At 37.8% G+C, this 15,235-nt stretch overlaps 1 protein-coding gene across 1 annotated transcript in view; it reads right to left on the minus strand.

The window, feature by feature from the left end:
• csmd2 (CUB and Sushi multiple domains 2) overlaps positions 1-15,235 on the minus strand; it is a 323,103-nt gene that overhangs the window by 100,959 nt on the left and 206,909 nt on the right. The window contains 8 exon segments of the mRNA XM_081376365.1: positions 1,864-1,990; positions 9,035-9,226; positions 9,585-9,741; positions 9,835-10,004; positions 11,023-11,211; positions 11,299-11,514; positions 13,245-13,361; positions 13,662-13,850. Coding sequence (XP_081232491.1) covers positions 1,864-1,990; positions 9,035-9,226; positions 9,585-9,741; positions 9,835-10,004; positions 11,023-11,211; positions 11,299-11,514; positions 13,245-13,361; positions 13,662-13,850 — 1,357 coding nt within the window.

A 15,235-nucleotide genomic window follows, 5' to 3' on the forward strand; every position in this document is an offset into this window, starting at 1 on the left:
ATTTATGAACACAAAGGATATAGGATAGAAGGAGAATTTGATTGAGCTTTCCACATCTTCAAGGCACCTTACAAAGCCTTTAGCCAGCAACACCAAATCAAATGTCAATTTTGAACCACTTTAACACAGCAAGAAAACAGTGTCTGGGAGCTCTTAAACTATCTAGATGAAGGGCGGGGAAAGTATCTGATAAACAGCACAATTAAAGCCCCGGACAAATTAGGCAGAGCTCAGCAGCGAGATTTCATGCAAAATTACGCTGGCGAAACGACTGGCAATTAACAAGGGGGCATGTTCATTCATTAGTGCGAAAGGGGGGCGATTTGCTGGGGAAGGGAAGAGGTCAGCCTGTAGGGCTGCCAAAGTGCTAATGTCCTCCTAGCTTCTCTGAGTCCTGCTGACTGTGACAGCACGATGAACAATACTGGCATGCGCAGAGCCAGTGCTCAGCCTGAGCCTCGGTGCTTGAGGCTAAGGCGAGAGCTGACAAATATCACCATCAAACCAATTAGACACAGTATGGCAAGTGTGGTAGGATAGAAGGATGGACATATTGAGTCATTCGATGAAATGAGTGTGTTTTTCATTTTGGATTATATGCATATACAGTACATACCTCTGGGTATCACTAAAATATGGTTAATAAACATACATTAATATACTAAACCAAATTTTGTGAAAAAGTTGTATCCAGAAGTGAGCTAAATCTGACAAAACCTCAATTTGGGGACATCCTCGTTTTGTAAAAATAAAACATAAAAAGTTTTAATTGTAAAAAATCCAGAAAGTTTTCAGTCAGGGTTTGTGTGTGGGTTAGGTATATAATATTTATAACTAGCTCTATAGCTAGGTGTATATAAAAACAATAGAAGTATATGGAATGTCCCCATTTAGACAACAAAAGCCCTATTCGGACGGGATTAACTTTACAAGGGTAGATGGAGTAATGTAATTTTACCACAGGATGTCTGTAATATTAATGGCCAATTTGCATGGGATAAGATATCTCAGTAAACTAGCAGAAGTGGGAGGGATAACTCAATTTGCGCCTCGCCGTCACCCTCCTGTCGTCATGTGCGTATTATGTTGCTTCCTGATATCACGTGCGCAAACACATATAACCTATATTATATAAAACAGTTATATCCGGTCGAACGATGTATTAAATAACTTCAGATTGGATTGTGTTGGTAAAAGGCACTTACCTAGCGCTAAAAGATGTTTCATGCCTCTAACAAGTGCTTTCGATCTTCTTTCTGATCTGAATGGTATGCGGAAAACACTTGAGTTTTGCCACAGACTTGTCCCAGAGTCTAGCACGCAACTGAATAATGTTTCAAGCATCTCCATACTTGAAAAACTACTTTTAAACAGGAAATGACGAAATATTTACGTACATATTTCAACGGGGCTATTCGCATGGGATTAGTATTACCTGAGGTAATTTTTCCGGACCTTTTTACTGAAGGTAAAAGTCGCCGTAATCTTTACTGACATTGTCCGTAATCATTACTGAGATGGCACATTCAGACTGAACTAAAATCACAGAGAAGCTCTGGTAATTATTACTTTACCCCACCTCTCCATGTTAAACTAGCCCCGTCCGAATAGGGCTTAAGTAAATGTGTGTGCATCAGATATGGTGAACAATGAGACTCCTTTCATGGAATGACTCAATTAAGGAAGTTCCCAGAGCTTAGGATTGTCAGCATGGGTTAATGGTTTGAAATTCAAGGTCAAAGATATTGGACGGAAGATATGATTGGAAGTTACATTTCGAGGCAGATAAACATATCAAAAGAGAAACAGTGTGATGAAGGGACAGATGGTGAGGAGGGGGGTAATGGAAGAGTAGATACCCACCCGATGGTGCTTCCAAGTGCCGCCTCAATAGTCCAGACACAGTGCAAGTTGTGCTCATAAGGCGCTGGGTAACCAGGAGACAGAATCCGGCCCATGGGCTCATCTTTAATCGTTCCTCCACACTCGGCTGGGTGAAGAAAGAGATAAACAAAAGCACCATCCTTCAATGACAGCTCACAGCTCTGAAGCACCAAAACAGTACATATTTGACTAAATAAAAAAATAAAATAAACATTTCTCTGAAAGCAGTAGCGAATATGTTTATCATTTCTCTTAATTATTTATTCCATTTATGTTTTAAATATGATATAATATAAATACCTGTTAATTTTACATTATAACATTGATTCTCAGGTTTGAATTAGATACATTTTCAGTGTGGACTATAAATGACTGAATGTCAATAACTGAAAAATTCAGGTTTTTGGTGTACTGTAAATGTTCTCTCAGTTAAAACCAACTAAAGCAATCTCACTTTAAAAACAAGTGGGGGGAAAAGCCTTTAAGGGAGAGGCCTTGTCGACACTGATTTGCTCTAGTTTGAATACACTTTTTTCTTCTTCTTCTGTCCACACTGAGATGGCGTTTTTGTCAAAAAAGATGGCGCTTTTTGAAAACATCCTACCAAATGGATCAATTTTACATTGTAGTGTGGGCTGTGAAAATGGAGGTATTTGAAAACGATGACGCATGCTTAGTCACGTGATGCATATTTTACCCATAGATATCTATGGTTATACCGGCATTGTCGTTTCTGCTATTTACTTTCATACTGTTGCTAAAGAGAAATGTTCCTTTGTAGAATCTTCATATTGCATTCCTGCAAAGATGACAGACAATGTACTCGCAATTGCTGTCCTGCCTCAACACATGCTGATAATTGCATTTCAGACCAGGGGTGCGTTCTCCGATAACGTTGTCTCTTAGCGCGCTACGAAGACTCTTAAGGTATAACTTAACTGAAGGTATACCATTTCTAGGTGTGTTCCCTGAACCATACCTTAGGAAGCTGCTTAAGATATACCTTCTTACGTGCGACGTTACCCGGCGCTGTCCGTGGCGATGGTGCTGAATTGGTTGAAATCGATGGCTCGAGAATCAATTATTCTCTCGTGCAGGGGCTGTTTCACTGCGTTAAGCTAGAAAGTGGTGTTCTTTATAAAATAATCACTTCAGAAATAGTTTAAATTGCATTTATTAGGACTCATGGGATATTTAAAAAAATAATCCAAACTATACTAGCCTATACTTGCCTACATATTTTAAAATTATAGGCTATCATATATTGCTTCCATAATAACCATTTTAATTTTTTATGTGCTTTCTTATCTTTCCCATTTTTGTTCGCTGAGGTGGAGCAGCGATGAAATATTGTTCTTGTAAATACTTTCCAGCATTTCAGTAAATAAAAGTGTACGTCACGTACGGTGCTCGGCAGTGATCAAAAAGGATTTAAACAGTAGATTTTGAATCTCTTTTTGTAAACTCAGAGATGTGGATTCAGATGGCAACTAAATTACCACACGACCTGTTTGTCAAAAAACAGTAGGTACTAATTTGGACAGGGATTTTTACACAGGTTGGGTGAGAAAAAACACTGATATTATGGATTCGGACGGCACTAAAATAACCGACCATGTAAATGTTTAAAATACCGGACGAGCCCATGAGAAAGCGTCCGAATAGGACTTAACAGTAGCCTATGCTTTCACTGGCCTTTAAAAGTGCTCTTTAATTAAAATAAATGTATAAAATTGTATTATATAATAATATAATTAAAATTCTAACAACAATCATTGTAATGACAATTTTATTCTTTGCATGAAAACAATTGAATTAGCCTAACTGAACACTGTCTGGGTGTATTAAAACTTCTGAATTATATTCATATAGACCTGCAACAGTGATAAGGTAAAGCTAAGAGTGGTCCAGACCAACCTTACGAACGTATGACTTACAGAAGGTATACTTAACTAAGAAGGTTTCGGAAACCACGTATTAACGAAAAGTTACTTCTTAATGTACAACTTAAGAACGACGTAGCGTTAAGGTAGTTTCGGAGAACGCAGCCCATACCATTTTGAGCGCAACCTGAACGCAACATTGAGTGGTGGGATATTTTGCTAATAAAATGGTGCCAGAAGAATAACGTAAAAAAATTGTGTCTGCTCTTTTGGTATCATCATGTGAGATTTTATGATATTTTACGCATACATAAGGTGATTTAAGCATTTTCAGACATTGCAACTTTAAAAAAAACGCCAGTGTGGACGAGAAGCGTTTGGAAACAAAAACACAGTTTTCAAATGTATTCGGATTAATGTAGACATAGCCTAAATCCCTCGAGCAAGGATGGAACACAGTGTGCTGTAGAGCAATGCATTATCAGGTGGAGGGGCACGTATAACTTTCCACTTTAAAAGAATACATTCAGCACTGAGCGGAGCTGAATAATGTGAATAATGTTGCCGTATATCACTTCCAGGATTGAGCCTTCCCTGGGGAGGGCATATTTCCTTTGGCTAATATCACTGATAGTGTTGGTAATATGTCCTGCACCAGATATGACTATCCATCTTACACTGGGGCAATGGTGGTGCTGGTGGTAGCAGGCAATGGGGAAACAAATCACTTGTTTGTCAGGAGGTTGAGCCCAGTACGTGTGACAGTTCCAGTTTCACGGATCAGGAAGTTGTGAGAGTCTTATTTTCAACTCCTGCCATCGTCATCATCATTTCAAGAGGTCAAATGTGTGTGCCCTTACACAGTATACACTCGCACATACACATACAGTATACACCCTATGGACAGGGACAGGACAGGATACAGAGTAAATCTTAATATTTTTTTTTAAGATAAGTTGCCGATAGACCAGGTACCCCTTTGTATCTATGTATAGATACATAGGGGTGTAAAGGATAAAGAATTGGGTAAAGCACTGAAAAACAAAACAAAAAACGTTCATTATTAAATGGTGGTTTACTGAACAAACTACATCGGTCAATTTTGCTGTAACTGGCAGCAACACACTGCAGTGAATGGTGCTGTTGTAACTGGGAAGACATTTGAAGTGCTAACACTTTTGGATGCAAAATAAGTTAGCAAAATACTTCAAAATAAGGTTAGAATTATTGTGCTCTCATTCTAATATACTCTTTCTATTTGAAGTGCATGCACACCAGCACTCATTCTTTAAGTCTTTGAAGTTAAATATACTGTGGACTCGCTTGCTTTCAGGATAAGTCTGTATGCGAAATGGATATACCTGCGTAAATTTGTAATAACATTTACAGGCAAGTGTACAACCATAAATGTACATTGTGCGCTGAATAATACAAGTCTCAAATGCATTAAACAACAAATGCATCTGACAGAAGGGCAAAGCCTTGTAGGTTTATGATTTAGTTTGAAGCGCTAATATATAAAGAACGTCTCATGTTCAAGACAACTTGGGTCGTGCACTTATTCGGCAACAGCTCACTCTGTCATTCATTATTTTCCAGATATCAAAACGATATTGTCTTATCCTGGGGGGAAATTTGGGAGTTAGAAATTGCATTCCGCACACAGAGATGTTCTACATGTGCAGTAGTTAAAAAACTTTATTCGTATGCATACCAAACCAAAAGACCCGGACCAAATCTGTGACCAGTCACGGAAAGTAAGGACACATGTCGGTTCTGGGGCATTTTGAGTTATTCACATATTCTGAAAGTGTAGTCTCCAAGCTTTCCAACGATGTGTAACACAAGGAATTCTTGATAATATCTGGAGAAGTTATGGCCATCTAAATGTAGGCACTCAAAAACGCACAAAGGGGAGAAAACAGCGTCTGAAGATTCTCACCTTTATCCTGCTGGGAGTGACAATAGGGCTCATTTACATCTCATTTAGATAAGCCATACCCCCCCTGTAAAACTGTTAGCACGGGGGGAGCAGAAAGGCCAGGAAAATGTGCCATCAAATAAAAAATAAAAAATAAAGTTTGCAGGTAATATATAAATAAATGTCTCTTAGCATATACCGATAAAACTGTATAGGCAACTCTTGTGTACACTAAATAAAAAATAAGATAAACTCTAGACAATGTTCAAATCAAAAACAGGATGTGCTATGTGATATGTATATATATAGTATGAGTAGGCTATTAGTAGGCTATAGCATTCATTTCGTTCGTTTTTTAAATAAGATACTAGCTGAAATGTGTTTTTTTAAATCAAGTGATCAAAGTGCTCGTTGCCGCGGCGATCAGTGGCGCAGATGCAGTGTTTTCTCGTGTGGCTTGCGCACACACCCCATTGTCTTCACTCGACGCGCGCTTCAATCCGTTGCGTATACTCTCTATTCATTCTGTTTAATATCACAAAACATAATGCAAACGTTTGCGTGTCCCTGCTTGATATACAACCACTGCTGAACAATCGTTTTGATGAGAGAAAAAAACAATGAGAGAAAACAAGCATGCGCCCTTAAAATAGCATATGAATAACATGCGCAACGCGCTACTGACTTTAAACAATTTTTTCCTGGTTAGTAGCGCAATTGTTTTCTTAACCTGCAAAATAGCATGAAGGAACGTTTGCGCTGGAACACGCCTCCTCTTTGCGCTGAACCGCCCCGGGGAGCGCAAGTGTATTTCTTAGTTAACCTACGTGCTTCTGTGGAGGGAAAAGCGCGCTTTGCGCGGGTGCAAAATAGGAATTATACATGCGTCGGTGTACAAAGTCAATTGCGCTGGGTGCAAGATAGGGCCCCAAATGTTGAATGCAAAAGTTGAAGAGATTTTTAGTCTTTTCCCCAACAAACATCTGAAATTTCTTAAAAACAAGATATATTTTACATACAAAATTGTAAGCAAAATAGTATATAGGTATATACAGTATAGGTATTAGGTATTATAAGATATTAGGTTTAAAAAGAATATTATAGAATTAGGTTTACTTTCTTAGCCCACAGCTAATGTTTGTTTTTCTGCATTAAACTCAAATCTTACTATATTTAGGGTCAGATTTACTAAAGTGAATTAGCGTGAGAGCACTATTCCAAAAAAAAAGTGCAGATGTGAGTGGAAAGTTCTGCATGTGATCTACTGACAAAGCGCAAATCAAAGAACATAAACGCAGCCATATCATTTCCATCATGACCAACGCAATCTACCAAGAGCAGCGCAAATTAGCGTCTGGTTTAAGAATTTTTTTTTGCCGCAAATACGAGTAAATTGACGAACGCAAACCTAATTAAATCACCTTGCATGATTCATTTAAATACTTTTAATTTTGCTTCTGAAAGGGAAACTCCTACAAATGCATATGCAATAAGGTCAGCCGCAAAAATAAATCTGTCCAAACCTTTTCAGTGCTGATCTTTCACTGCGTGTCTTTAGTAAATCCTCACAGTAGTTTTACAAGGGCAAAAGAGGGTTTGCACAAGATTGTTTTATTTGTATATCTTATTGTTGAGATTTTTATATTAGGTTTTTTTTTTTTTTTTTTTTTTTAACTATCATCTGTCTCTCTTGTTCTTGTTCCAGCAGGTTTTTTTTTTTATCTCATATGAATTTCTGACAAATGTTCCCATAGTGGACAGCAGAGCCATAAATCACAATGAAACAAACCCATCTTCTTCAACTCCTGGGATGACCTGCTTCGTAAGTCATAAAACTAAATTTCTCGCTCTCTCATTCTCTCCCTCTTTCTCTTACTCTCACCAACTTCTCATTTCTCACTGTCCACCCTCTGTTTTCTACAGTACTAGTTAGTTTCCTGTTGTGGCGGATGAAAAATATTTGCTCATACCTCGTTCCATTTCTCCCCTCTCTATATGGGCATTTCAATTTTGCCTAAAGGTCTCCATAGGCTCAGGTGGAATGCACTATAATTCAAAATTCAACAGCACTGCAGAAGCGGGTCTGTGATAAACTCACATTGAGCAGAACCCAGGCTGAGTTTAAGGGTGGGTGGTAGAAGATGCACACACATGAAAAAAAAAAAAAAAAAAAAAAAAAAAGAGCGCTCAAATTAATCAAACTCTCTCCGCTTTGGGGGTTCATATTCATGAAGCAATTTCTCAGAGTGTATCATAGAAGGCCATGTGGCAGATTTAAAGTTTGTGATGAAATACTAATACAGCTAGAGGAAGTGATGAGAAATACTTGGAAGCTGATCGCTTAAAATTCCCAAACTTTTTCTTCTCCTACCAAGAACGTTAACTTCTTCTACAGAAAAATAAATAAACAAATAAGTGTATAACAATTATATATTAACAATTTAATATACAACCATTCATTTAATTAAATACAAATTATTATATATTCATTTAGATTTGATTATAAAAGTATCTTTATAATTCAATATAATACAGTTATATTAATAATTTTTGAGTTTGAGTTTGGGTTTATTCACAAATATATTATGCCAGAGGAGAACTGGCCCCCGACTGAGCCTGGGTTCTCCCAAGGTTTTTTTTTTTTTTTTCTCTCCATTAGGTCACCTGATGGAGTTTTAGGACACCATTAGGTCACTTGATGGAGTTTTTCGGTTCCTTGCCACTGTTGCCTTTGGCTTGCTCAGTTGGGGATATTTTGGGGATATTTAATTTTATTTTATCAATCAATAAATTCCACTAGAAACAAACCTTGTTGTATTATTTTAATTTAATACTGTGAAGCTGCTTTGATACAATCTGTATTGTGAAAAGCGCTATACAAATATACTTGACTTGACTTGACAAATACCAGCAAATTCTATAATACAGCGGAGGTACAGAATCAGAATTTGGTATAGTGAATGGGTCCCCAAAGAAGCTTAAAAAAGCTTATAGTTGGGGGCCCATAGTTTATGAAAAGAAGTGATACAGACAAGGTACATAGTTACCACCTGCAACCAGACGATGGTAAGTAAACTGAAAGCACGCAAAAGCGCACCAGTAATAATATAGTACAACATAAATAATTTAATAAAAAATATTTACATATTTACATATAAAGATTGAAAGGCTTTAAATATTATTGGCTACATTAAGTCAATAATTATTGTTGACAGGTAGTGTGTTTATCAATTAAAGAGCCTAACATCTGATATGGTCCACTTATGGGTCAGAACCATCCACACAATAATTGGCTTCCCAGGGGAAGGTATTGTGAATGAGTGTGAGCATTCAGTAGTTGTCTTACCCACACACAGTGGGAGGGGGCTGTCCCATGCTCTCCTCTCCCCTCTGAGACACGTCAAAACCTCCGGGCCCTTTAAACTGTAGCCAGGATCACAGCTATATGACACCGTGCTGCCTGCAAAGTGACCTTTGTCCTCCCGTTTAAAGCCAAACTGAGGCACACCTGGGTCTTCACACTTCACCAACTCAAAACCTGCAAAAAAAAAAAAAAAAAAAGTGTGTCCTTGAAAACCTCTCCTCTGGTGTATGTACTGTATATATAATTCCTTTACAAATCCTTAAAAGGAAATTCACATAGAAGTCTTAAGAAATGTGTATATATACCATGGTTTGTCTGATTCTATCTATCTATCTATCTATCTATCTATCTATCTATCTATCTATCTATCTATCTATCTATCTATCTATCTATCTATCTATCTATCTATCTATCTATCTATCTATCTATCTATCTATCTATCTATCTATCTATCTATCTATCTATCTATCTATCTATCTATCTATCTCTGTACTGCTGTGTGAGGGCTGCAAGATGTCAGTGTGCTACTCACTGGTGAAGTGCAGCTCAAAACCTTTGCTGGTATTGTCGCTATTACTAATGAACTCGAGCCACATGGTGCTGGACGTGCTGTTTAAAGTGACATCCATCAGCTCTGTGCCTGTGAAGGTGCCCAGCAGTCGGGAACTGCTACTGCTACCGTCATACACCTGAAAGACACATAAAAAAGACACATAGAGTCATTGCAGAATGTACAAACAAACATTACACACAAGCACAAATGAACACTAGGTAACAAACACCTTAAGAATGTCATCCTCCTCCAGGCGGAAATCCCGTGCTCGGAGCTGGATGCCTTTACCGGGTTGGGTTTGAATGGAGTAGATGCACTCATGATTGTTACCGTAATATCCAGGGTAGTTGGGAGAGAGTAAAACTCCTTGTTTCCCGGTTACAGACGATCCGCATTCAGCTGCAGAAAGGGAGGTAAGAAGTCAAATGACCTCTGACAAATCACCCATGATCTCACTATAAACACAAACACACATTATACACTCATGCTGGCAAACAGGGGCTATTGTGTATTTGTGAATAAGTGCAAATCAATTTATGGACCTAATTCTGCTAGGATATTAAACTACAAAAATGAAAGTTCAATCAAATTTGAACTTTTTGACAATGACAATGCTGCCAGGTTTGCAGGTCTGTTCCGATAAGATGTGGATAAAAATAATTAAATACAACTGAATTGGGATGCAAGGTTATACACATACCTTTCTTAGTCAATATTTACTGTATCATGATATTATGGACGATGACCTATAAATTAAGTGTTTAAATACTACAAGTCATTTAGTCATCACAACATTACAATATGAAAAATAGATTTTATTTTGAGATTTGCTAAAGATTACATTAAAGAGTGTTATTGAATTAGTGTTTTAAAAGATTAATTTTATGTGAGCATTAGATGATCGCAAAAGTAATCTAAATGTAAAAAAAGAGGAATGGGCATGTACTATTAAATATCATGACCTAGTTCCACGAGTCGTAAACAAATATTAATCAAGGATAAGCCAGATATTACAGCAGAAATTACATAATACCTAATTACTTACTTCAACTGGAACATCAAAATCATAATGTTAACAAATTACATTCTAAATTTAGCATCTAAGCTATTCCAGCAAAAAAATAAATAAAAATAAAATAAAATAATAATAATAATAATAATTGAAGAAGCCTGGCCTCCAATATACTTATATGCTGATATCCACCATAGTCAGATAGTGAGTCATAACCTTGAGTCTGTGAATCTGGTAATCGGCAGAACTCTGAAATGGGGCTGCTTTGGCCATTTACTTTGAGATATGAAGTTTTAGAGAACTCTGAAATGTGTAGATGTGCATAAGCGTGTGTCTCTGAGCACGAGAGGAAATATATTGTATAATTTGCAAACAAAGCAAAATGAAAAGCATGTGACCACCTACCAACACACCTTGGCAGAGGGGAACTCCACACCCGCCGACGCCCCCCTAGACACACCACCTTCGCAGGCCCCTCGAGACGGTACCCCGGAAAACAGGAGAAGATGAACGCATCCCCCACCCCGAACTGCAGCCCTTTACGAGTGCTGAAGGGGGGGACGCCGGGATCTTCGCAAGGCTCAAGATCGTATTCTGAAAGCAACAGGAAAGGATTGATATTTTGTAGCTTCTTTTGTAATAAATGTCATGTTGTTTAAGCGACTGCACAAAGCTCTCTACCTGAGAAAGTGATGTTGAAGCCCTCATAGGACACAGAGAAGTCTGAGAGGAAACGGATCTGAGCGGTGTAGTTGCCGAAGAGTCCAGCGCTGAGAGGGGGTGGCAGCGTAGACCCGGTCAATCTCCACAGAGGTTGAGAGAAGCTACCATTCTCCGTCACTAAAAGGTGGTCATGTGGACTCTCCAGGTGAAAGGTGTGGAAGGTAAACTGAACACCTGCAGAGATTGAGAGGAGAAAAACACAATAAATACATCAACTGTTTTAAGCCCCATTCAGACCGTATGTCGCTAGCCTTTGTACTGTGAAGACGCTTGTGGGCGTTCCCAGTGCTGTCGCTCAAATGTTATTGGTTGACCGCATGTCTGGCCATATCACAAATAATATATAAAACTAAGATATCATTCTAATTTGAATAGGAATTACACTTAAAAGTTAAACTTTTCTTGTCCCTAATAAGCAACATAATGCAGGGGAAACTGTAAAATGAACTGCAGCAGAGCGTAACTGCTCATTGCATCATATAATAAACAACATGAACTATCAATGTATGAATCAAACTCACTAAGACTGCCGACAGTTTCATTTTATTATTTCCATGTATGTGGCTACAGTCAAATAGTATAAAATGTTGAAATCGCTTCAGAACTTTGTCCTGTCTTGCCTGCACTCGAGATGGTGATGTGAGCTCCACTGGCACTGACAGTCTTCACTCCCATTGGTTGTCACTCACAAAATTTGCTGCTCATTTGCATAAAGTTGAAATTTCTGAAATTTTGTCACGTCTAATGTAGCTTGACACGCCTACATTCTGTCGCCAACGGTCACTGTCGCTCATGTTGCCGGAAGATGCCAGCCCTCCATTGAAAATGAATGGGATCATGTCGCTTTGTCGCTGGCAGTGTAAGAGTTCATGAAGGCTTCAAAGGCATACAGTTGCAGGAAAACATATGTCAAACCTTTGAATTTACCTTGATTTCTAGTCCTAGAAATAAATTACAATAGACAAATTGCACAAGCAATGATGCATTTTCAACTCAGTACTGAACACACAAAGCATGTCAAACCCTAGGCTAATGATTTCTCCAAAAGTTGGCATCAGCTAACCTGTTCAGTCAATGAGATGAGATTGGAGGTGTTAGGCAGAACCTCTCTGTACAAAAAAAAGAAAGAAAAAAAGAAGAAGAAATGCTCAATTTTGGAGTTTGCTATTCAAAAGAAGCATTGCCCTTATGTTAACTGCATCTCGAACAAAAGAGGTCTCTGAACAGCAAAGAGGAAGGATTGTTGACATGCATAAAGCTAGAAAAGGCTTGAAAAATATCTCTAAAAGCCTTGATGTTTATCAGTTGATGGTAAGACAGGCATAGCTTCTCTTCCTTGGAGTGGGCGTTCTTGCAAGAAGAATACTAGAGTGTAAGCTAAAGACTTACAGATATATCTGGAACATGCTAACATTTCAGTCAAGGTGATTATGATACAGAAAACAGTGGAAGAAGAAACAATGCCACTTGTTTGAAGTCCACAAGAGCATGTGGATGTTTCACAGAGGACAGATCAAAAAATAGTTCCACTTGTTATCATTGATGGAAAAATGAATGTAGAAAATGCACTTTCTGGAATGCCTCAAATGGAATGAAACAATTTGGCATGACCCAATGAGAGAGTGATTCATGCCATAGACATCAGAAGAACATAACTGAACTGAACCAGTTTTGTAAAGACAAATGGTGCCAATTCTGTTGTTCAGGTCTGATTTTACAATTACACAAAATATTTGGAGGAGGTTGCAGCTTCCAAAAGAGGGTGAAACAGTTAATAAATATCGTACAGTTTACGATGTGTGTTCAGTAAAGACATGGAAACATATTAGTGCTTGTGGGCCATTTAATAAAACTGTTTGTCTATTGCTGTGATAGAAAGAACCATCACCAAAAAGCGATCTCACCTTTACCATGTGAAGTCTCAATCATCCAGGTACAGTTGAGGTTATGGGGGTAGAAGTCAGGAAACCCAGGGGACAGAATAGTGCCGCTGTTACCCTGAATAAACCCTCCACATAGTGCTAGAGGAAAGAGAAAAGGATAAAGAATATTTGTCAAAACGCTGAGCTTAACCCTGCCAAAACAAACGTTATAGGAAGTGCCCTTCCGAAGGACATCAATATATGGAGGCGAATTATTCCTATCATCACCCAAGGGGAAAAATCAATAATGTCCTTAAATATTCAAAGCCTAGTGGAATAGGAGAAGGGAGCGGAAAGGGTAGCTTCAAACCGTAAAGGCCCTTCCAGTCTGGGAGCGAAATCGTGCTTGAATAAATGACCTGTACCTTAATGTGTCCTTTAGTAAAGAGTGCACCGTACCATCACAGCTGGGCAGGGGCCGACTCCACTGGAAGTTGGGTTCACACTCGAGGGGCTCGTGGTCACTGAGGGTGTATCCTGCTTCGCAACTAAACGTCACCAAAGCTCCAACGTAAAAATCATTGCCATGGCGCTGACCATTGACTGGGATTCCAGGATCAACGCAATGGTCCGACTGGAGTTGCAAGGCTTGAGAGGGGCATAGACAAAAATTTATGTGGAAAACTACGTATGATGATTCACCCAGGTGTATTTTCATGCCAGAAAATGTATCCTAAATGCATTATGAACTACTACTAATTTACAAATTAAAGTGTTACTATTTGACTTGTCTGGGACTATTTGTGTGGGTGAACCAAAATAGAAATAATAATCGGCCAATAAAAAAAAATATCTCTAAAAAGTAATTCAGTATTAACTTCTATTAATGAATTTAGCATTTATATTGTGATAATGTCCATTTATCAGACCAATATGCCAATGTACCATAACAGTTATTGGACAATAATTTCTCTTATTTTACATTTAGATTACCTTTGCTGTCATCTAAAGCGCACTTTATGTTTAAAATATAATCTTACCAAATCTCAAAATCCATTTTTTCATGTTGTACATTATAATGTTGTGATGCCAAAATTCACTTATAAAATGACTGATTTAATTTTTTTGTATTTTATTTTTTATTTATTTAGACAAAATGGTACAGCTTTTTGATATGATCGATTAATTTGTTATCGGCCACTACATAAAATAATGATCAGCTTATCAATACTGGCCAGACTATAAGCCTCTAAAAAGTTTATGGAATTGTTCTGCTTATTCGGATCATTCAAAAGTTGCATTATCCTTTAGCACTTTCTGCTTGAGTTGATGTACTCAATAATTTAAGATGAACTGAGATTTATAGAGAAACAACAAGAAAAGGTTATAAACATGAGTCATTCCAGCCTAAAAGCCATTCGTTCAGTTCACAACACTGTGACGGAGCTAATTCTGCAGTCTCGTGTGTATGTTCTCGTGTGCAGTCTAATGTTGCATGTGTCGTGTTTGTGCATGACTGAAATCATCTCACAGGATAATTACCATCCTATTATATCATAATTACAGGACTTGATTAAAAACGTTGCATAGTAAAGAGCATGTGGCTATTATTTATAATGATTCCTTCATAGCTGACAGTATTCACAGGTATCTGTACTATCAGATCCTTTTAATTGCGGCCATGAAATGCATTGAGGAGAAGATAATATCAAGCTTTATCTAACTAGCACGCTTTGACTAAATTCTCAGCATTGTAAGACAGTTTGAACACAAATTACACTTATCACGTGTTTTAGTTTGAACAATGCAATTAATCGTTTTGTGATAGTCTACCATGTGCATTTTTTAACAAAGTGTGTTAAAGACTACTGGATAACATTGTATCATAATTATTGACAACAAAGCGGTTTAATTTGTAGCCCTTAAACCTGAAAAAGAAATATCACTTTTTTAGCCAAGGGTTTTTGTAATTGTAGCCGTTTTGATTAAAGGTCAAAGGTGGTAAACATTACTTGAACAGACTTTAAATTACA

The sequence above is a fragment of the Scardinius erythrophthalmus genome (assembly GCF_964197995.2).
Source record: "Scardinius erythrophthalmus genome assembly, chromosome: 10".
In the NCBI taxonomy this organism is placed as follows: Eukaryota; Metazoa; Chordata; class Actinopteri; order Cypriniformes; family Leuciscidae; genus Scardinius; species Scardinius erythrophthalmus.